Consider the following 22,853-nt stretch of genomic DNA (forward strand, 5'->3'; position numbering starts at 1 on the left):
AGGCATGCAGTCAATGCTTACAATTAGTGCTATCATTATTGCTTTATTTAGTTAGTATTGTCTACAGCTGGCCCTACAGCCAGCTAGCTGCCGCCCCACCCCCAACCTGTGGCCCAGATTCTAGGCCCCACTTGGCTTCCCAGAGACTTATGGGAGTCAGTCCATGGGCCAGGGACTCAGCCTCCATCTCCTCGGCAGATTTTAACGAGAATGGCTTCATTGACGAGGAAGACCTCCAGAAGATAGTGCTAAGACTGCTGAACAGTGATGACGTGTCTGAAGACCTGCTGATGGATGTCACGCAACACGTGTGTATCCAGATGACGAAGGGTGGGGCCTGGGGGTCCAGGTGGTCACCCAAAGCCCCTGGATATCAGGCCATCTTCTTTGGAAGGGGTCCAGAGTCAGGTCTGGGACAGGTGGCACACATTCCTCTACAGCTGCTTGCCATGGGGATGGGCAGCGCATGGTGCCCTGAGAAGTGGGCACACAACTGTCTGGCCTTCCAAAGAGAATCTTCTATGCTCCCCAGAACAATGGACCCCCCCTCCCATCCCACCTGAGCCTCCCACCCATGTGGGTCACTAAGGGCAGCTGGGCCTACAGCAACTTAGCATCAGATGAACATATCACAGTGTCCCCTCCCGTGTTACTCATTAGGAACACAGTGCCCAGATGTCCTAGTGACAATGCATAGAGACAGCTCTGAAAAACCTAAGATGGGGCACAGGCCTATGTGCTCCCAGCTGTGAGAACCTCTGAGTATCTCAGGTCTGAACGGTACCACCTCCTACCTGACTTGGTCTTCTTACAGTGCAGGACTCGTGCCTGTGCCTATGTCCGGCTGATGGGACGAATGGGGCCTACTGTCCTCATTGCCACATTGGTACTGGAGGGCTCCATGAGGAGAGTCCTTCTGAGACAGTCAGTCCACAAAGCCTCCTCTACTCCGACCTTAGCTCACACACCTTCACCTCTCTGTGGGGCAGGGGCCCTGAGACACCCTGGCAGGCGGTAGTTTCTCTACACAGACCATCCATTTCCCTCCACTGGAGACCCATCTCTTGTCAGAGCCCAGGCTCATCTCAGCCTTTCCTTCCACCAGGTCCTGAGCGAGTCAGATCTGGACAATGACAACATGCTTTCCTTCTCTGAGTTCGAACACGCAATGGCCAAATCTCCAGATTTCATGAAGTAAGGCATTCCTGAGGGGAAGTGCTTTCCAGCAAGGTTGGAGGCAGGAGAGGTGCCCAGTCTCCCCTGGGCCAATGATGCTCTCAGTCTCCCCCAGGGAAATCAGCTAATCTTGGGGAGCCAAGACAGGTGATGACAGGATTCTGGGGTTGGAAAACCCTGTGTGGGGTTGGTGGGACCACAGACACATTATACCCTTGATGGCAAGGACATCTATCTACCTCTCCCCTACTGGGCTTCAGATCTGACTTGAGTGTTGCCTGCCATTACCCGGATGCACCGGGAGCTGAGGGTTTCCTCAGAAGTGTAAAAATGCCAATGGAAGAGCTGACAACAGGAAAGAGATGTCACAAGAGAAGCAAATATTTGCACCGGAGAGCAGAAGGGGCCTCAGCGATCTATGCTTCAGACCCTTACAGAAACGGGCATGATAGGATGAGATGGGGACCTCAGATAGATCTGGTACTCTCTCTCTCTCTCTCTCTCTCTCTCTCTCTCTCTCTCTCTCTCTCTCTCTCTCTTTCAGCTCCTTTCGGATTCACTTCTGGGGGTGCTGATAACGGAGGCAATCCCCTTGGTCAGCAGCCTCGAGGGAGCCCACTGGAGCCCACCTGTATCCAGGCACTGTGGGATCTGCCTTGAAGTAGGACTTGTCTATGTTCCTCCTTCACCTCTAGAGTATTGTTTACGAAATAAAGAGAGATGTGTTTTCCTATGCCCACCCACCCACCGCTCTTTGAAAGCATGGTCCTACATAGGGAGTCAGCATTACGAGCTGTTTGTTCCAGTGCTCAGGTTTGCCAGCAACTCCAGGCAAGCTGGGGTGGCAATCGTTCTGAGGACAGAGTTCAAAACTCAACCCGTGTCAGAGGAAGGGGCCGGTCCAAAGGGAACAAAGTTCAGAAGGGAAATATTTGCTCCCTTCCCCTCGTGGAGAACCCACCCGTGACCCATGGTCCCCCAGAGCAGATCTTCAGGGCTGTGCACATAGCTGTCATTCCAGATGGCGCCTGGCTTCCCTGTCCTCCTCCCATAGAGAAGACATCTTGGCCCTGCTTGTCACCCTTGGGCCCTGGGGATGGGACCATGTGTGACCAGCATGTAGGGTTTATTTGCTTTGCCATTCAGCCAAGCCCTGCAATGATTTGGCCGCCCCAGGGACACTCGGTGGCCAGCTGGCCAGAGACTCTGGACCATTGGAGAAGTGCACCATGGGAATTTGTGGGAGCTGCCAGATGACTACCTGCTGGGCACGGGGTTTTCTTGTCTCTGTGGTCCCGAGGGAAGTGGACAAGCACTGATTATGCAAGTAGGGTTATCTTGCCACAGTGGGCACTTGAATCCTGCCTTTAAGTCTTAGCTCACTCGCTCAGCCTCAATAGGGATCCATTGCTCGACAGAGTTGCCTGGATATAATCCAGGAGGGGCTGGATTGTTGGGGGAGCCCATTGGTGTAGTGCACTCTGGAGCTGAACCAGAACCATCGATAGGGCTGGTATGTTGTACCCTCTGCCCTATAAAAGTCTCCAGGATGTTGGAAGCAGTCACATTGTCTGAGCCAACTTTGACCCTCAGAGGTCGAGTAGGCTTGTTGTGGCCTTGGCACCCACTCCCCGAGGCCGTGTTGCTGAGAGTAGTTTAGCCCCAGCTCACTCCTCCACCTCTTTGAGAAATAAACTCAGGTACACGTAGATACCCAATCAGCCAGCTCCGTGGCTGAATACAAGACCTTGGCTCCTTTAAATGGCTTCCTCTCTCAAGAGCTGCCTCACTGCCAGGCCCCTTAGGATCACAAAGATGCCCTCTGTCTCCACATGGGTGTGTGATAGAGAAACCAGGACTGGGGAGCCCAAAAGACCTGGTTCAAATCTCGTCTGTGCTATTTCCTTACTGTGCGTGTTTGAGCAACTTGCTCAGCATCCTGGAAGTTGCAAGTCTTCATCAGTGAAGAGTTCGAATGATGCTTTCCTCGCAAGTTATCACAAAGGTCAATTAGTAATGCCAGGGCTCTCGGGGGAACCCTTTCCCAGGTGTGAGGGTTATTCTGGTTGTCAATTAGCTCGGACTAGGAAGCATCTAGTGAAATAGTAACACACACTTGTGCGAGTGTCTGTGAGGGTGTTTTCAGACATGGTTACCTGTGGGTTAACTCTGAGTGTGAGAAGCACCCTTGATGGGCTGCAGTCCCAAACCAAGTAAAGGAAAAAGGAAAAAGTCAGCTGAGCAACGACACCCCAGGCAACTGTCTGGATGCCATGTCACCCGCCTCAGACACAGCAGGGTATTCTCAATTATACAAGTAAAATCAGATGGAAGGTCTCCATACCCAAAGGACCTGCTGCTTGGGCGGCCCTATGATCCTGGCCTTCATCAGTCCCACCAGCCCTACCTGCCTCAACTTAGGAGCAGCTGAGAAGCCCATAGTAGCTGAGCACTGCTTCTCGGTTCGAATCCCAAGTGCTCAGGACCCCTTCATGCATGGTGACAGGATCCAAAGGAGAGGCTCATGGGATGGTTGTGGCTGAAGATTTTATTGCAAGCAAGACAGCCTGGCAAGGCCAAGGCTCCCTGGTGTCAGCCACCTGATTTCAGGCTCTGAACTCGAAGTAAAGGTCTCTCTTTTGCCGCTCTTGAGAGGAGACTCTCTTCCCCGATGGGAAGGTCTGGTAGGTCTTCACGTAGTCGGGGGATACTCTTAAAAGTTGCCACTTATTCTTCGGACTCAGAGGAGGCCTGGGGGTAAGGATTGGGACTGTTGTCAGGCAGTGTGCCCAGTGGAGGGTGAAGAGTATCCACCATATCCCCATATACCCACTGTAGCTTGGGGCCCTGCAGCCATTCAGCAGTGCAACATCTGCTTAGTCATACAGACTTGGGAGAAAAGTGGCTTGTATTCTGGTCCTGTCTCCTGCTGGAGAGAAACCCATGGAACAACGAACCACTGTTACTATTACCCTCTTGGCTCTGCTCAAAGGACATAATGAAGCTCTCCTTGATGCAAGGCAAGGCGTGACACTCAACTGTCACAGGAGATGGTGGCAGCATCTGCGGCTACTGATATGGTAAATGTGGTGGTGGTGGTGGTGGTGGATGGTGTGTGTGGTAGTGATGATGGTGGTGAAGGTAATGGGGGTAATGACGATGTTAGTAGTAATGGTAATGATAAAGATGGGTGAGGTGAGGGAGTTAGTGATAATGATGGTATTGGGATGATGGTGAAGGTGATGGCGGTGATGACGGTGAAGGTGATGGTGGTGATGATGGTGAAGGTGATGGCGGTGAAGGTGATGGTGAAGGTGATTGCAGTGATGATGGTGAAGGTGATTGCAGTGATGATGGTGAAGGTGATGGCGGTGATGATGGTGAAGGTGATGGTGGTGATGACGGTGAAGGTGATGGCGGTGATGACGGTGAAGGTGATAGTGAAGGTGATTGCGGTGATGATGGTGAAAGTGATGGCGGTGATGATGGTGAAGGTGATGGCGGTGATGGCGGTGAAGGTGATAGTGAAGGTGATGGTGGTGATGATGATGAAAGTGATGCGGTGATGATGGTGAAGGTGATGGTGGTGATGATGGTGAAGGTGATGGCGGTGATGATGGTGAAAGTGATGGCGGTGATGACGGTGAAGGTGATGGTGAAGGTGACGGTGGTGATGGTGATGATGGTAAGGTGGTGATGGTGGTGATCACTGACATTCCCCAGACACTTAAGATTAACCATCTGTGTCAGGCATAGCACTGTCACCAGTACAGACTACCGGGTAATTTGGAGAAGATGCTCAACTCAAATGCTGAGCTGACTGCAGCAGACACAGCTCTCTTCCCAGACAGAGTCTCCAACCATTAGGCCACCCGGCACAAGCTCCTGAGGTCCTCGTTGGACTCAGTTTACTTGTTTATGCAACAGACCCATCTGCCTTGCCGAGAGGCACTGCTAGAGGTGGTGAGAACAGTGTCTGCAAAACCTATCAGACTGTGTGGGGAACAGTTGCTCTATCTGTAGCTGGATGCTGAGGGGTTAGTAAGGGTTAGAACCCCCAAACCTGTCTGCTGACCTAAGACACCTCACCCCTGACAAAGACAGATGGGTTGCAAGAGTGGGGTGAGGAACGGGCTTGCTGGTCTCTACCCAAGCCACAAGACACCTGGGAATAAACTTCGCTTGGGTGGCAGGAGGGAGTGGAACTGCCTGCTTCGCCTTGCAGGGCAAAGTAAGGAATGGTGGGCGTGGCCAGAGGAACGCTCTCATAACAGAAGATACGAGAGCTAGGCTGAAAAATCATTTTCTTACATTTTTTGCCTGGACAGTTGGCTTTTGAGATATTTTCAAGTCCTTACTGCAGGACTAGGTTCCCAGCGCATCCCAAACTGGGTCCCATAGGAGGGAATAAGAAAGGGAGGGTGGCAAGCTGATGACCGGTCCCTAGTCAGTGTAGTGTCCTTTTCTCCCACCAGAGGGCAGCAGCGGCTCCAAGTTTGGACTGGTGCAACTTTGAGTGGAGCCTTTGCTGAGGAAGCTAGGGGGCAGATTCTCACAAGCAAAGGTTATGGAATATGAATGTGGTCAGGAAAACACTATCTGACCCTCCCATGCACGTCCCAAAGTTGCTTTCTCCCTCTGACAGTTGCTGGACTTGGGACTGTCCTGGCAATGCATGCCAGGCACCAGAGGTTAGATTGCTAATTCGTTCTCAGTGTCAGGGATCGAAGGCTGGATGAGGAGTAGGTGTCCCGTGGATGAGCGTTTGTTGACAGGAGAGAGGAAGAGAAGGACACTCACAGGTCTGTGGGTAGGGGGTACCGGTCCGGCTCCCTCACAGGCAGTATGAAGTAGGGAACACGGGGCACCGTGCCAGTCTTGTCTTGGTAGTACTTCCGCTGTTGCTGTGCTTTCTACATCTCGGCCAAAGAACACACAACAGGTTGTTACTGTATCACCTGTTGCCAGATACACCTGGCCAGAGGTGGAGCAGGCTGCCCCAATGCTCCTGGTGGAGTCCCCAAGGATGCTGAGGGCTCTGCTGCTAACCACCTGTTGTCCTCTAAGCCTCGGCTCCCCCTGCCTAGCGGGGATCCTGACACCCACATAGCTGTTCTGCTGCAGGGAGTAAATGAGACCAAGCAATTAAGAAAGTCTGAAATCCCAGCTTAACATGTGCCTACCCGCCATGCACACAGCGTGTCTAAGCACACCATGTCCACACAAGCATGCCCTAAGCGCTGCTTATCCGTCACTCCTTGAGCCGGTGTGTCTGTGTGAGTCGAAATAGGGAGAAGGCTGTCCCTGACACACTGAGATGGGCCCATGGCTTCTCAAAGCCTGAGACCACCTACTCCTCCTGCCCCTGGGAACTTCCCTCACTCAGGCAAGTCCCTTGCTTGGGGACCAGGCAGCGTCTACTAGGCTGGAAGGGTGTTTGTGAGGGAAGATGTTGCAAAGAATAGGGTTTCCAGTGCATAGCATAGCACAAGACAGCACAGCACAGCACAGCACAGCACGCACAGCACAGCGCAGCACAGCGCAGCACAGAACAGCACACACAGCACACACAGCACACACAGCACAGCACAGCACAGCATAGCACAGCACAGCACACACAGCACAGCATAGCACAGCACAGAACAGCACACACAGCATAGCACACACAGCACACACAGCACAGCACAGCACAGCACACACAGCACACACAGCACAACATAGCACACACAGCACAGCACAGCACAGCACACACAGCACAGCACAGCACAGCACACACAGCACACACAGCACAACATAGCACACACAGCACAGCACAGCACAGCACACACAGCATAGCACACACAGCACACACAGCACAGCACACACAGCATAGCACACACAGCACACACAGCACACACAGCACAGCACAGCACAGCACACACAGCACACACAGCACAGCCCTCATACCGACCAGCAGACAGCGGGTAAGCATGCACGTGTTAAACCAGAGAAGCAAAAGCATTGGGGATGCGCCTAGGCTCCCTTCATAATCATCTCTCCATCAAGGACAGTTTAGTACAATGGGGCACACTGTTAGGGGAATAGGGTCTGTGGAGGGTTAGTGGGCACAGGGCACTTCAGTGGGGCCTTTGTGTATTTTTTTTTTCTGGGATTTGGTGTTTTGTCTTTTTTTTTTTCCAGGTAAGAGGTAAGCAAGTATCCTGTGCTGGCTAACTTGGTGTCAACTTGATACAAGCTACAGTTATATGGGGAAAGAGAACATCAATTGTGAATGTGTCCCCACCAGATTGGCCTGTAGGCAAGCCTTGGGGGGGGGCATTTTCTTGATTGATGATTGATGTGTGTGGGAGGGCCCAGGCCATTGTGGGCGGTGCCACCTCTGGTAGGGGTTCCAGGATGGAACAACAAAACGCAGGCTGAGCAGCCATGGGGAGCAAATTAGCAAGCAGCATTTCCCCACGCTCCTGATCCAGTTCCTGCTTTAGGTTCCTGTCCTGACCTTCTTCTACAATGGATGTAGGGACAAAAGTAATGCCATATCCTATATGTAATTTATATTCTGCAATTAGTGATGGTCTGTACGAGAACGTGTCCTTTAGGTGCCCTTCTCCCTGCGTCCTGGGAATGACACCTTGCCAGCACTCTCCAGAAACTCCACCGGAACAATTAGATACAATTAATGCCCCATGTTCCTCTGAGATAAAACAACTTCCCTGGAGATCCAGCCTCCTGGACCCAACCTGCCTGAAGGTCCACATTCCTGAGACTCACTTATGGTTTTTTCCTTACTTCCCTGTGACCCCCCCCTCCCCCGACCCCTAATTACAGTTTTTCCTTATGAACCCATTACCCTTGAATCTCCGGTATCCCTCTCCTATCCTGCTGCGTCAGGAAGGATTGTGATCCAAAGCTCTGAGCCCGTAATACAGGACCCTATGTACATTGCATCGTTATCGAGTCCTGGTGGTCTTTTTTTGGGGGGGGGTCTCACGATCTGGGTAATCTCGGCATAGCATGGACTATGATGTGGAAGTGTAAGGCAAATAAATCCTTCCCTTCCCAATCAGCTTTTGACTATGCTGTTTTATCACAGCTATAGAAACTTTAATTACATCAAAGCCATGGAGTCAGGAGACTACAGGGAGCAGGAGGAAAAGGGCAGGGCATCCCTCAAGCATCCCCAGCTGCACTAGCTGGAGAGTGAGCAAGACAGAGCTGCAGAAACCCTCTGGAATATGAAAGGTCTCCTCTGGCCCTGAAACTCTGAAAAGGCACCCACCACCCCGCCACCCACCACCCTCCACACAGGCCTTCCCAGGCTGGGGTCAGGCGGGCAGCTCACCTGATAAAAGTTATTGATCTTGGAGGCTCGACTGCTGTCCAGGTTGAATCGGGTGTAAGTGGGCAGGTTCAGCCAGCGATCCCAGTTCTGTGACTGGTCAGCCATCACCAGGGAGGGGTTAGGAGAGAAAATGGTGGGAAAGCGGCCTCCGCTGAGGAGCCCATAACTCCTATCTAAAGCTGTACTGCGGAGGTCTTGGAAGTACTTGAAGGTGGTGGTGCCATAAGTGGAGCCGAAGGAGGAAGCCACACCGGGCACATGGCCTTTATACCTGCAGTGACAGCGGGGAGCAGGGTGAGTGTAGGAAGATACAACCTCATGACATCCGTAGCTAGTTCCTAGGCAGGCCCTTGACCATTGAGGGTTCCTGTGTGTCCCTCTGGCTGTTGAAAGAATTATTAAAGAGCACTAGCCTGCTTAGGTCTTTGGGGAAAGGTCACGCGAACAGGCATCTGGGGCCATTCGTTGTTACAGAGGTTTTGAATGGATGGCTGTCTCCCAGATCATAACCCTGTGAACACCCATGAGTATCTCGGGGAGCCTAGAGCCAGATCCCTCGTGCATGGATCCTCCAGTTCTTCGGGAGCCAGCCAGAAGATTCTGGGCCTCTGTCTAGCCCTGCTCCTCTGTGGTCATCTCATTCTAGGGGAGAGAGAATAGAAGAAGCTGGTGGGCTCAGCAGTGACATACAGTGGGGTTTGGTTTTCTGCACCTTCAACTCAACTGTTTTCAAGGCTGAATAACTGATTAAAAGGTCAGTGACTGGGGAGTTGGAGTGTTGCAGGTCCAGAGCCTAATGACAGTCTATCTCAGGCTATATATAGCCCGCTAAACAGCCATTCCTTGTTCAACTCTGTTTCTGATCTAATATCCAGGGACTGATAGGCAAAACCCTTTTGGCTGCATTAACTTCGAACCCCATTTCCTGCCAACCAAAAGGCTAAGTGACCATGCCATCAGACAGCACGCGGGGACTGTAACAGAGGGAGCTCTGCTTCAAGCCGCCTACTTAATGGCTGCACCAATGTATTTTTAAAGTGTCTTGATCTTTTACTTTGTCCTGTTACTCTAAAAGCTTCTCAGACCGTTACTGTGCCGGAACACAGAGTTTAGGGTAGTTTAACTCTGTGTTCAGGGCCCAGAGACACACATTTGGCTCTACGGTAAGCTCTTTTCTCCTCTGAGATGAAAATTGCATTATTGTTATTGTTTTATTAAAATTATTTTTGAAATTTCATATGTGACTGAATTTACTTCATGCCCACGCCTCCCCATCCCGTCTTTTCCCATATCCCTCCCGCTCCTCAGGATTGTTGCGGCTTCCAGGTTGACATCCCCGTGGCCTCAAAAAGTGCTTATTCAAGTGGACAATGATCCGTGATGCTAAACACCCCTGTACAACTCTTTTGATGCCAAGGAGACTCGGGGGGGGGGGGCGGAAAGTGTGAAAGCAAAGACTTAGTGACCCTTCTGAGACAGGAGACCCTTGGCTACACGAGGCTTAGAGATGAACGCTGCCCAGCGCGTGTCAGACACGGACCAAAGCTCTCCAGCCGGCCTGGTCACCAGTGCCCTCCACGCCCCGCCTCCCATTATGTGATTCTCCTCCATGCTGCTGTTGTCATTGCTGGTGATGGCCTCCCTGTCGCTAGTGCATCTCCTCGACATCCTGGAAGTGACACTTTTGATGACCTCTTTCTTGTACCCATTTCTCTGATCAATCCTTTGAGTCTTTTCATCCTTTTCTATCAGTGGGGGGAGGAGGATATGCTGGCATGTGTGGAGGCCAGAGGTCAAGGTTGGGTTCTTCCTTTGCTCTCCATGTCACTTTTTGAGGCAGAGTTTACATCCCAGTGCTCAAAGAATTGGTGTGTTCTGCCACTCTTGGATTTTTAACTTTATGTGGGTGGGTGCTAGGCAGCTGAACTCAGACCCTCAATCTACCTGTGTCTTAGTTACTGTCCTATTGCTGTGAAGAGGCATTATGACCAAGGCAGCTCTTATAAAATAGAGCATTTAATTGGGGGCTGGCTTCCAGTATCAGAGGGTTAGCCTATTATCATCATGGCCGGCAGCATGGCATGGGAGCAGGAGCTGAGAATCACATGCTGATCCTAGACGGAGGAAGAAGCACTTTGGAAACCGCAAAGCCTACTCCCAGTGACACAGTTCTCCCAGCAAGGCCCCACCTCCTAATCCTTCTAATCCTTTCAAACAGTTCCACTCCCTGGTGACTAAGCATTCAAATATATGAGCCTCTGGAGGCCATTCTTATCCAAGCCACCGCATTCCACTATGTCCTCCGTCGACTTGTAGCCATACCATAGTGCAAAATGCATCTAGTCCCACTTCAGAGGCCCTTATACTCTTTCACAGTCTCCACACTGTTTAAAAGCTCGAAATCTCTTCTGAGACTGGAGCGATCTCTCAACCATAACCTCCTACAAAATCAAAATTAAGAAGCAGATCACAAACAATGGCACAGGATGCACATCACCATTCTAAAAGGGAGGGAAGGGAGCACAGTGAGGGAATACTGGACCAGGGCAAGACCGAAACCAGCAAAGCCAACTCGAAACTCTGCAGCTCTATGTCTGGTGTCAAAGCACTCTTCGGATCAACTCCTTTCAGCTTTGTTGACGGTAGCACACTTCTCCCTCGTGGGCTGCTCCACACCCAGTCTACATCTCTTCTTGGCAGGTATCCCACAGCTCTGGCATCTCCAACATCTTGGGGTGTCCCCAACAAAATCCAGGCTTCACCTTCACAGCTTTACACACGATGGCCTCTCAGGGTCACCCCCGACACACTCCTGGCCTCAGAGGCTTTCCTTGGCTGTGGAGGGAGAGTCCACCATCCCTTTCCTTTATATGCCTTGATAAAGCCAGAACCATACGGTCGAAGCTGCCATGTTCTTTGGCTCGCAGGGGCTGCAACTCGGTGCTCTCAGTTCAGTTACACGTGCATCAGCCTCCTGTTGCTGACATATTCTGTCACCGCTTAAGCTTTCTCTCATGGCCTTTTCACGGCCTTTTAAAGGCTGAGGTTCCTCTGGGGTCTGTTCCGACGTACAAGCCATAGCCTTAACCATAGCCTAGCCTAGGAGCACAGAGTGGCACATGCACCCGCACACTGCACATCTTCCTTGGGTCTTTCCAGAGCGGGACCTCTCATGCCTACATTGCCCAGCAGGGCAGCCTTGACTCCATAACGAGGTCTCCGTGGCCGTCTAGGTGAAAAGGTAACCTCTACCTCCATCTCATCCAGGCATTGAGTCTCAGCACTCCACCTGCACCGCTAAAGCCCGGTCATATCTCCTTAATTGAGACTGCGGCCACCGCGTCTTTCTTGTTCTCCTCACTGTGCTCAAACCTCTGTTCCTTGACTCCACTCCCACAAGGCCAGACTCTGCACTGCCCAGCATCAGAGCCTGACTCGGTTAAAGCCCTCAAGGCCACCGGATGTCCCTGTGGAGCCACGGTGGTTCTGTAAGTGTCACGACCACTCCTTCTTTATGCCGTCTGCTCTTTGCCTCCTCTTCTCCCTGGGTTCTGATTCTGTATCTTCTGCAATCAGTATGCCGACCTGGTCGGTCCATTCCCTTCTGCCTCTCATCGTTACTCCCTCCATTTTTTTTTTTTTTTTGAGACAGAGTCTCTCACTATGTAGCCTTGGCTGGGTTGGAACTTACTACACAGACCAAGCTGGCCTCAAACTCAGAGATCTGCCTGCCTCTACCTCTCGAGTGCCACAGGTGTGTTAGCATGCTCTGCCTCCCCATACTAAAGTGTCCCTTAAGACTTGTCAAAAACCACGCCTAAAAGCTTCTCCCTCTCCTAGGTCTGCATTTGGCACCTGCTCTGCTGTACCCTAAAGTTCCCTCCATCACCTGAGTCTCTTTCTGTGCTGTTCAGATCACTACATCTCTGCATGCCCTTGAATTAAAATGGTCCCCACAGACTCATAGGGAGTGGCATTATTTGAAAGGATTAGAAGGTGTGGCCTTGTTGGAGGAAGTGAGTCACTAGGGTTGGGCTTTGGATTTCAGAAGCTCAAACCAGTGGCTCGCTCTCTTAGTCAGGTGAGCTAAACCCACCTGCCTTCCACTCAGGTAATGCCATCACCCTTGCCAGGTGTGGTATGTTTCCACTGTTGCTACAAGTCGCAGATATGCACCCCCTTTAAAAGGTCCCAACAACCCTAGATATCTCTCTTTATTTTGTTTATTCTATCTCCCAGTATGTCTGTCTGTCTGTCTGTCTGTCTGTCTGTCTCTTTCTCTCATAACCCTACTCCAAGACAACCCTGCACTCTCCCTCCACCCCAATAAACCTTTTGGGTTATATCTGCTGTATGGTGTGATCTCTTAGGGCACATCTTGGCCCCACCACTTTATCCTAACCCTCTCTTCCTGCTGCCTGCGGATCCAGATGTAGAACTCTCAGCTACTGTCCAGCACCGTGTGTGCCCGTGTGCTGCCATGCTTCCCACCACGCTGACAATGGACTAACCCTCGGAACTGTAAACCAGCCCCGATTAAATGTCTTCCTTATAAGGATTGTTGTGGTCACTGTGTCTCTTCACAGCAGTAGAAACAGAAACCCTAATTAAGACACCACACCACACTACTACAAAAATAAAGGGAAGAACGGAGGGAGGGAAGGAGTGTGGGTTGAAGGCACACTTTACAGGAAGCACGACTCTCACACCAGCCAAGTGGCCCCCAGTCCTTTCCCCGCATGAAAATGTAGAAAATAAAGTACTCGCAGACTCTCCCTAAAAGAAGTGCTCAGTGACAAAACCCTGCCAACCAAAAGGTGATTCAAAAGAAAAACTAAACTGAGGCAAGGAGAGCCTCTGTGCGAGTGAGGGCTGGTGATCTTCCAACCTATTTAAGAACGCAGCTAGGAATAGCAGCCAGGTGAACGCTGCTTGCAGAACAGAAGGGAATGTTATAAAACCTGTCAAGGTAAAAATAACTTGAGCAACCAAAATTGAAAGGTGGGTGGAGGGAGATGGGAGCGCACTAAGAAAGTCTTTTAGCAGTCAACCCATGCTGTCGAAAATGGAAATGCCATTAAAAGTACGTGACATAAAGCCTTTGTTGGCTTTTAGCTCCTTTCCCCCTGCCCTGCCCCCACACCCAAGGATCTTTGAGGGATTAATATCTTTTTCTGATGAGTTGACATTTATTTAAAGTCTGCCTAGTCTTTCCTTTTATTTCAATTTCCTTCTCTTACATTCTAGTGAGAGAGATTAAATTTTCACACTTTCATTTTGAAATGGCAGATAGGGTCTGATTATAATATATATATATATGTATATATATGTGTATATATATATATATATATATATATATATATATATATATATATATTTGCTTTTATATGACTTCACATCTGTCCTTCATTTTTTTCAGACCTAAGGCAGGGTTAACCAAATGGTAATTCGGGTTGTTGGATTTAGGAAGACTTCCTTCCTTCATTGTATATGCGTCCAAGAGAAAGAAAAAGAAAAGTTAAAAGTCACTTTTCGGGGACCCCACTGTGTGGTGGTCCAATGCTAGGGCACGGGGACTGTAAGCTCCTGAGCAGAAGTCATGGTGTCATGAGGCTGTGTCCTACTGTGCCGTGTGGACAATCAAAGAGAACCAGATCTAGCCCAAGTTGGGTCATGGTCAGGGTTCTCACGAAAGGCCAGGAAGGAAAGCCCCTCCTGTGAGTGGGCACTGGCAGAGCTCTGTGGAGGGGTTTCATCTGGGAGTCAGGAGAAGTGCATGCCACGAAGCAAGGGGTTGGAGAGGCCTGGGGGTGGGTCAGCCATAGTCATGGGTCATCTTAGTGTTCCCATGGCTCTCTTTTCAAAGATTGACACCTTTGGGGAACCCTTTCCCGTGCACTGATGGTGCCCCAAAATTTCTGCCCACAGTTGCTCATGCTCCGCTATCCACACAGGGAGCCTGCCTGCTTCCCCTTCTGCCCAGTGTAACAACCCTACCCTTGTTAGCACCACCCCACCCAGAAAACAGTGGTCTGCTATTTCTTCTCCATCTCGCTGCGCACAGCTCTCCCCCAGTCTTGTTCATATACTCCACAAAACTCTTCGCCTTTCTCTCTCCCTCAGCAATGTTCACCAGCACAACCCCAGTTCTCCCAGAGTCTCTCCTCGACCAAGCCGCATCCCCAGTTCCCTCCCCCATCCCATCCCATCCATCCCCCTGCCCCCACAACACGTACACACAACCCTGCTGTAGCCTGTGTCCGTGTCTGAGTGATCTTCCCCCACAGTGGCCACTTCCCTCTTGACACCCAGGTCTAGTAGAGGTGCACACAGAGTCTGTGCCCTGACGCTCTCATTAGCTCTCCTATCTGTGGGGCTGGTCTTCTGCTCCACCCCCACCCTGGGCATTTGTCTTCTCCTCACTTGGGAAAAGCCAGCACTCTGAGTTGCATTTTTGACCTCATCCTGTACCTGATGTGGATGTCTGCCCTTTGGATTAGTGGCCATCCTTACATTCAGACTCAAGTCCGAACATATCCCTGTTAGTGGTTTGTTTTGTTTTTGTCAACTTGACACAGCTAGCCATCTGGGAAGAGGTCACCTGTAGGCAAGTCTGTGGGGTTGTTTTCTTAATGAGTGAGTGATGTGGGAGGTACAGGTGGTCCTGGGTCGCGTAAGAAAATACACTGAGCAAGCTAAGCGGAGCAAGCCAGTTAGCCAACCTCCTCTGCGGCCTTTGCTTCATTCAGATCCTGCCTCAGGGCTCCTGCTCTGCTTGACTTCCCGCCTTGGCTTCCCTCAGTGTTGGGCGGTGATTGGATCGGTAGAGCAAACAAACCCTTTTTTCCCCCACGCTGGGTTCTGGTCAGAGTCTCATCACGGCAACAAAAAGCAAAGTAAGACAGCGCGTGTCTACCTCTGCGCTCTTCCTGTGCCCAGCACCAGCACGCAATGAATGCTCAAGGGAGGACGCAGAAGACCAGATTTCTGGGGGGCACAATGTCCCAGGTCTGTTTTAAAAGAAGTTCAGATTTTCAGAGCAGAGGAAACATCCCGCCCACGGGGCGTAGGGCTCTTCAGAAGAAAAGAGCGGTGGAAATGAGACTGGCTCTTAGCATCCTCCTCTTCGCCACCCCAAGCTCCCTGCCGAGCTCCCTCTCCCTCGGCTCCCTGCCTTCCCACCCTGAATCTCTGAATGCCAAGATATTTGCATCCCAATAGAATAGAAGCCCCCTCCTCCCCCGCACCTCTAAGTTCTGCCTGGCTTCCCCTCTGAATTCTCAGCTCTGCCAGGTGTATGCGCGCGCACACATTCTCAATACTTAGCACCCAGGGGACACATCAGGAAGCAAGGCGCATGTCCCTAGGCTGCACCAGGAGGTGTGGGCCTTCAGCAGACCTCATAGGGCTCCACAGTAGAGCTTTCTGCCGCCCTGGGTTTTTTGTTTGTTTGTTTGTTTGTTTGTTTGTTTGTTTTTTGGCTTTTGGCCAAAGGGAACGGCATTGAACAGTGGCCACGAGATCATCTCCTCCCGACCCCCTTCTTCTTCCCTGCCCTCTCACCTGCTCCCATGTTTCTCTCTCCACCTGCACACACAAGCTAGGGGATGCTGAGACAGCCTCCTGGGCCAAGGCCACACAAATGGACCCTAAGGCCCATTGTGGGTCACTGTGTGTGCAGGGAGCAGTCCCATCCCTACCTCTTCAGAGAACTGGCTGGCCCCAGAGCTGACATTAAAATTAATTACCACGAGCATCAGAGATTCCCTTGAGCAGCCTTATTAACTAATGAACTTGCTACATCCGGCATGTTCCTATTCTGCCCACAGCTCTTCTCCTGCTATACCATCATCCACCGAGGCCAGTGCTGACAGCCCCTCTTCCCACCTACCCCACGCCCTGGCAGAACCTGGGAGGGCCTCTCCCACTGCCTGTGGAATTAAGAACAATGCAGGCCAGCTTCTGGGGTAGGGTTGAGGATTCTGGGGGTGGGGTGGGGTGGGGTTGTCCCTAGTTGTGAGCCTGTGTAAGGGATCTTGCCAACCTTGTACCCAACTTTCCCAGTGAAGCTTTTCCACTGTAGCCAACTGCACTGCTGCTTTGACATCTCAGACCCTCCAGCCCTTGCTTTTGCCCAAGCCATCCCCTCCATCCACAGGCCTCCCTCCCCTGCCTCTCTGTGACCCTATCTGCCATGGCAGGTTAAGTCAAGCATACTCCCCCCCCCCCCTTAAACAGTGCTGTGAGTTGAGCCTAGGACTCCAGGCATGCTAGGCAAGTGTTCTGTCACTGAATTCCCAACCCAAGGGCTCTGGGTGCCAGGAAGTCACTACTGCTTTGCGCCTCGGCCACGCTCGCCCTCTGTTCAGACCACTCCCAGCCAGCTGCTGCTCTGTGTTTTTTGGGTTGAACTGACAAAAGGAGGCTCGTTGTTTTTTGAGGAGCCCATCTTTCTCTAGGGAAGGAGAAGATCCTCTGGTTCGAAGCCCAGCTTCCCAGGCTCCTGACGCTTTTCTTCCTAATGCGCCGGCTTGTGTGAGAGGCGTCCACGCATGTTCCCTAAGAATCACTCCAGCTCTCTAAAGAGCTCAAGGAGCAGAAAACAGCCTGGGGGCCGACGTGCTGAGAGTGGTGAAGGACCAAGGCGGGAAGAAAGCTTGGCTTGCCAGAGGACCTCAGCAAAAGAGAACAGGCTACCTCCAGGAGGAGAACCCTGGGAGGGGACGGCCTGAAGGGGCGGAGTCTAGAGCCGGAGGCGGGGTGGGGTGGGAGGGGATGGTGGAGGTGGGAGGGGATGGTGGAGATGGGGTGGGGCGGGGTTTGCAGTCTGCTATCTGCCAGAATGCCCCCTGCCACCTGTTCGTGCAGCTAAGATGAGCCGGACAGAAGGAAGGCAGCTGCCTGAAAGCTTTAGTCAGACCCTGCAGCTTGAGACTGGAGCTATCAGAAGTCTCACACACAGGAAGATCCCACACCAGAGGGGGTGCCTTTTTAAAAAAAAACGCTTGGGCTGCTGCCTGTCGCATCACAGAGGTCCTCCGAGCTACCATCACTTGGGAGGGTTGGAAAACTTCATCCTCAGGCTTAGCCTGACCAACGGTGTCACAACCGCATGTGTGGCCTGAGGAAAATCGTTCAGAAGATCTAACAGCCATCCAGGCTCATATTCCATGACTGACTGGCACACCTCGGAGGCAGCATCTCCTGTGCTAGGCTTGCCCTGTGCCCTACCCAGCCCCATCCTGTCTGCTCTTTCCCACCTCCTCTAACTCCTCACTCATGAAGCCACAGGCCCCAGGGACCTGCCAGATGCAGGGGACAGATTGTTGGTACTAACGCAGGCTGACCTCAAAAGAATGGTTGCTAAAATTTCCAAAATGTGACTGTTGTTTAAAAAGCTAGTATTGGGAATAAGGCTTCCTCAAGACCCAGCTATTCTACTCCTTGGAATATACCCAGAAGATGCTCCAGCACACAACAAGGACATATGCTCAACCATGTTCATAGCAACCTTATTCATAATAGCCAGAATATAAAAAGAGACTAAGTGTCCCTCAGTAAAAGAATGGATAATGAAACTGTGGTACATTTACACTATGGAATACTACTCAGCTATTAAAAACAAGGAATTCCCAAAATTTGTGGACAAATGGATTGAACTAGAAATGATCATAATAAGTGAGTTAACCCAGAAGCAGAAAGACTCAAATGGTATATACTCACTTATATCTGGACACTAGCCCAAGGGGCATGTCCCATGAAAGTCTTCACTTACCAGGAAAGTGGGACAGAGGGGAAGACTTCCTATTGGGACTCTAGGTGAGAGAAGCATGGGAGAATGGGGAAATAGAAGGACCCAGAGGGTCCTAGAAACCTACAAGTAGAACATTATGATGGGCGGATCTGGGCCCAGGGATCCTGCTCAAACTATGGCACCAGCCAAGGACAATATGTGCAATAAACTTCAAACCCCTACACAGATCTAGCCAATGGACAGGGCATTCTCCACAGTTGAGTGGAGAGTGGGGTCTGACTTTCACATGAACTCTGGTGCCCCATATTTGACCACGTCCCCTGGATGGGGAAGCCTGACTGCACTCAGAGGAAGGATAGCAGGCTACCAAGAAGAGACTTGATACCCCTTGAGCATATACAGGGGGAGGAGGTCCCCCTCAGTCATAGTCATAGGGGAGGGGAGTAAGGGAAAAATGGAAGGGAGGGAGGATTGGGAGGATGCAAGGGATGGGATAACAATTACATGTAATATGAATAAATTAATAAAATATATTTTTTAAAAAATAAAAAGCTAGTATTAAAAGATAAATGAATAAATAGCTAGTAGAAAAATTAGTTATTTAAAGCTGCAATTAAATGAATCGTATGAAAAAACTAAGCTAATAAGTGTGTTAAAAAAACACCACTCCCTGATCATATTACCTATGCTCTCTAATTTTTTAATCTATTAGATTTTACAGCGAGGACACAGACAAGCTTCTCTTCAAGGAGGATTAATTTGTCAAAAAAACAAAACAAAACAAAACAGAAAAATCTCCAGGCATTCAACTGTCTACATTCACTTTCTTCCTGTACAGATGAACTTACGATAAAGTTTAACTTATAAATTGTGTACAAGAGATTACCAATAACTAACAGTATAATGGGACAATTACAGCAACACACTGCAATAAAAGTTATTTAAAGCCTATGAATTATTTACCTCTGGAAGCTTCCAGTCTTATTTTCAGTCTGAGGCTGAACCTTGGTAACTGAAATTGCTGAGAGCCAGTGTCCTGTGTAGTGGTGCGCCACCACCATGCAACCTTCTTAGCTGGAGAGCTGGGAGTGTTAACATCTTGAAACAAACTAACTACCTCAGAGGGAGGGTTTCTTGAAACTACCACAAAGGGAGGGTTTCTGCCACAGATCCTGGCTGAATGATACAAATCTCTCGTCTGGAGTGATCATCAAGAAGCAGGCTCCGCATGAATGAAAGTGCGGATGGAGGTAGAGGCCCAGGGAAGGTGTCACCCACACCTGACCCGCAGGCAGGGGGCAGACTCTCACAGGGGCTAGTCTTATACCTTAAAAAGGCTTATGGTCTCAGGGCCAAGAGTTCTCGGTACATACAGATAATATCTACAGAAGGTTTCTGGACAATGTGCCACTTAGGAACAGCAAGAAATAGAAAAGGACATCTTGGTAGCTATCTGAGCACAGCCATGACCACGACCACCACAACCGCCACCGCCACCACCACGGCCTCCACCACCACCACCACCAGTCTTATCTGGTGCTTCCTCCCCACCCCCACCCCCCGCCACCCCGCCCTCCAGGGCTTCAGGCTTTGAACACAGTAGTGGCCTAACTGACAATAATAGGTAACAGTTACTAAGTGCAGGGCTCTGTACACATTAGCTGATTGACTTTCTTCCAGCTTGCACACATGATGGGACCAGGATTCAAACCCAGGCAGGTGGGCTGCAGCATCTGTCTCCCTCCCTGCCGAATAAGCGGGGCCTGTGACCGGCTCCAAGGAGGGTTCAGGGTAGATATTGTGACAAAGCAGCAGAATATTTAAAACTAAGAGTGCTTGTTGAGAGGCCTCGGGCAAGGGGCTCATTCCTTTTCTTGGGTGCTATAAAGACCTTTTCGTTTATTTGGGGGCGGCGGGGGAGTGGGCAGTGCTGCCTGTCCCACGGCCTGTGTGCTGAGGTCAGAGGACAACTTTCAGGGGGTGGTTTCTCTTCTCCTTCTACCACGTGGGTCTCCTGGGGATTGAACTTAGGTCATTAAATTCCTTTACCAGCTGAGCCATCACACTGGCCCGTGGAGACCTTCCTACAGAGGGGCTTGTAAAGGATACAGCACCGAGTGGGTAGGCCTGGCACACACTTAGGGGAGGGCGTTGGCTATGATGTTCCTGCCAGGCACCTGAGACCTGGCTCCAGCCCAGCCCTTACAGTCACCCGCAGGAAGCCATGCACAGAACCTCGTGACCCTCATGGCCACATCTGAAACAGCAAGGAGGTGGGCTGTGAGATCTGTGCCGTCCCGACCCAACCCACACATCCTCTGCCTGTAGGTAAAACTACAAAAGGGGGTGATTTAAGTGTCAGAAGAGACTGGCTGTTCTTTAAAATTTTGTGATTAATGTTTGAAAAAGAACAGAAAAATAAATAAGGACTACCCAAGCCAGATAGGAAATCCTGGATTCGTTCATTGAGTTACTGGGACAGCCAGAGAGGTGGTGGTAGAAACACTACATGTCTTGATTCAGTCCTTGTTGATGGGGACCTTTAAGGAAAGCATCTCTCTTCCAGAAAGATCTTGACAGCCTAGCCTAAGCCAAGCTTGAAGCCTCCTTTATGACCCACTGTCATTACTGTTTCTAAAGGCATCATGGGATAGGATGCTGCACCCAAGGGAACTGTAGACAAGTGGTGTGTCCAGAGAGGCGCCGTGGGGGTCGCCCTGACATTATAGCTTCCCACAGGGAATTGTGGGATAGGGCTACTGACACACCAGGCAGCAAAGAACCAACGGGTCTGACAGCAGAGGTGCTTCCAATAAAAGCCTGTGGGCCAGTGGTCCTCAACCTTCCTAACGCTGTGACCCTTTAACACAGTTAGTTCCTCGTGCTGTGGTGACTCCCCGCTCCACCATAAAATTGTTTTGTTGCTACTTCATAACTGTAATTTTGTTACTGTTATCAATCATAATAAAAATATCTGATATGCAGGAAAAATCATTTGACATGCCCCCCCCCAAAGGGATTGATCCCCACAGGTTGAGAACCACTGCTGTGGAGGTGTAAGAAAAATAAAATATCAATGTATAAAGCCAAACCTTGTGACAGACTAGCTAGAATGTGCCGAAAACACTGCTAGCCTTGGCCACAAACATGATTTTAAACTGTATCTTAAGTATTTACATGACACCAGGCCTGGTGCTGTAGGCAGGAGCATCAAAAGTTCAAGGACGGCCTAGCCTACACCATGACATCAAAATCAGACCAGGTTACTTAATGAGACCCTGTCTCAAAATTTAAAGAAAACAAAAGGAAATCTAAATAGAAGCCTGGGATCCCTCAAAGGTAATCTCTCCCCTCATTTGTCTTTGTTTCCCAGGATCCTTTAACACCTGGCACATGCCCCAGGAGCACCCAACATCTTTCCAAGTGAAGAAAAGATGAGTAGGCAAGCTCCGTGGCCGGCTGATCCCACATCCCTGGCTTGCCTTTGGGAAACTACTATGCTTTTGCAAATCAGCTTGGTCTGGTGGGAACCAAAGTAGCTTTTGAGCTGCTGGAACAGCAGAAAAAGGTCCCAGAAACTGGAGCCCCAAGCTCTGGGCGCAGCAGCTACTGTTTCTGAAAACGGTGGTATCGAGACAGCCCCTTAGCCTTGCTTCTCCTTCTGGAAAACAGCTCAAATTTTATGCAAAATATGCTGCATTCTGTTGATGATGCTGGGTTTGGTTTTGCAGCCTGCTCAGTTTGTAAAAGGAACTATGTGTAAAAAAAAAAAAAATCAGGTGGATAGTGTACACTACCAACTGTCAAGTACTGCCTTGCCAGATTCTACCAGCCTTGCCTACCCAGTGTCAGTCCCTCTGTCAGTCCATAAATACTCAGCTTCCTGGAAAGCCAGGCACTCCCTGCTTCTCCCCAGTATTTCTCTGTGAACCAGGCTACTTGCTCCAAACGTTTCATCTTTTTCACATTTTCATCTTCTCCCTCACGCTGGCCCCATCCATAGCAGGTGCCATTATCCTGGGCTAATTCTCCGTCATCCACTTCCCCAGCCCTGTCTGTTGTTATAGCAGAAGCTGTGAAAGCCAAGAAGGGAAAATTGGCCAGGTGGGGCTCCTTGAAGTCCCCAAAGCGGGAGGGCGGAGCCTCAGCGTCCTGGCAGGCGGGTGCAGAACGGAAGAGGAGGAGGGTTATGACCGGCAAGTTAGGTGTGCCAGGATGACTGGCAGCTTACCCGGGCATGAGAGTGGGGGGCACGAAGGTGGCATTGAATTCGGTCAGTAGTGTGCCCGCGCTACGGGAGGCCATGATGGGTGCTGCGAGCCCCACCACTGCGGCTCAGCTCAGCCCTGCGGTAAACAGCCCGCTGGTCACCAAGCAACCATATGCCTGGCAACCCGAGGAGTTCGTTCTGGGACAGGGAGTCAGTCCTCTTTGCACTGTGCTCCTTAGAACAGCTCTCTCGCAACCAGGAGAAGATGCCTCCCATCCTCACAAGGTTACTGTGTGGCTCCCCCGAGCCCCCCTGGCATCCAGCCTAGGTGTTTATATCTACCATGCTCTGAGGTGAAAGGCTGGATGGCC

General features: G+C 50.7%; 2 protein-coding genes across 2 annotated transcripts in view; one reads left to right on the forward strand and one right to left on the reverse strand.

Annotated features, from left to right (window-relative positions):
• CIB4 (calcium and integrin binding family member 4) overlaps positions 1 to 1,909 on the forward strand; it is a 54,547-nt gene extending 52,638 nt beyond the window's left edge. The window contains exons 5-7 of the mRNA XM_084793067.1: positions 199 to 308; positions 1,106 to 1,194; positions 1,721 to 1,909. Of these exons, the coding sequence (XP_084649193.1) occupies positions 199 to 308; positions 1,106 to 1,194; positions 1,721 to 1,751 (230 nt within the window). The 3' untranslated portion in view covers positions 1,752 to 1,909. The remainder of the gene's footprint in view (positions 1 to 198; positions 309 to 1,105; positions 1,195 to 1,720) is intronic.
• Positions 1,910 to 3,717: 1,808 nt separating this feature from the next.
• Positions 3,718 to 22,632, reverse strand: CIMIP2C (ciliary microtubule inner protein 2C). Its single transcript, XM_084792392.1, has 4 exons — positions 22,504 to 22,632; positions 8,519 to 8,789; positions 5,977 to 6,089; positions 3,718 to 3,927 (listed from the first exon to the last, which is right to left on the reverse strand). The coding sequence occupies exons 1-4, from the start codon at positions 22,575 to 22,577 to the stop codon at positions 3,783 to 3,785; spliced, it is 603 nt and encodes a 200-aa protein (XP_084648518.1). The 5' UTR covers positions 22,578 to 22,632; the 3' UTR covers positions 3,718 to 3,782.
• Between the last annotated feature and the right edge of the window lie 221 nt (positions 22,633 to 22,853).

Source organism: Acomys minous (genome assembly GCF_964271855.1).
Source record: "Acomys minous genome assembly, chromosome: 8".
Lineage (NCBI taxonomy): Eukaryota > Metazoa > Chordata > Mammalia > Rodentia > Muridae > Acomys > Acomys minous.

What these genes read in the sequence shown, in the direction of transcription:
- CIMIP2C (XM_084792392.1), bottom strand. Translation starts at nt 22,577, where the DNA reads ATGGCCTCCCGTAGCGCGGGCACACTACTGACCGAATTCAATGCCACC. An exon ending in CCCCCCACTCTCATGCCCGG is followed by an intron (nt 8,790 to 22,503) that starts GTAAGCTGCCAG and finishes CTGTCACTGCAG; the next exon opens with GTATAAAGGCCATGTGCCCG. An exon ending in TACCCCCTACCCACAGACCT is followed by an intron (nt 3,928 to 5,976) that starts GTGAGTGTCCTT and finishes CCTTACCCCCAG; the next exon opens with GCCTCCTCTGAGTCCGAAGA.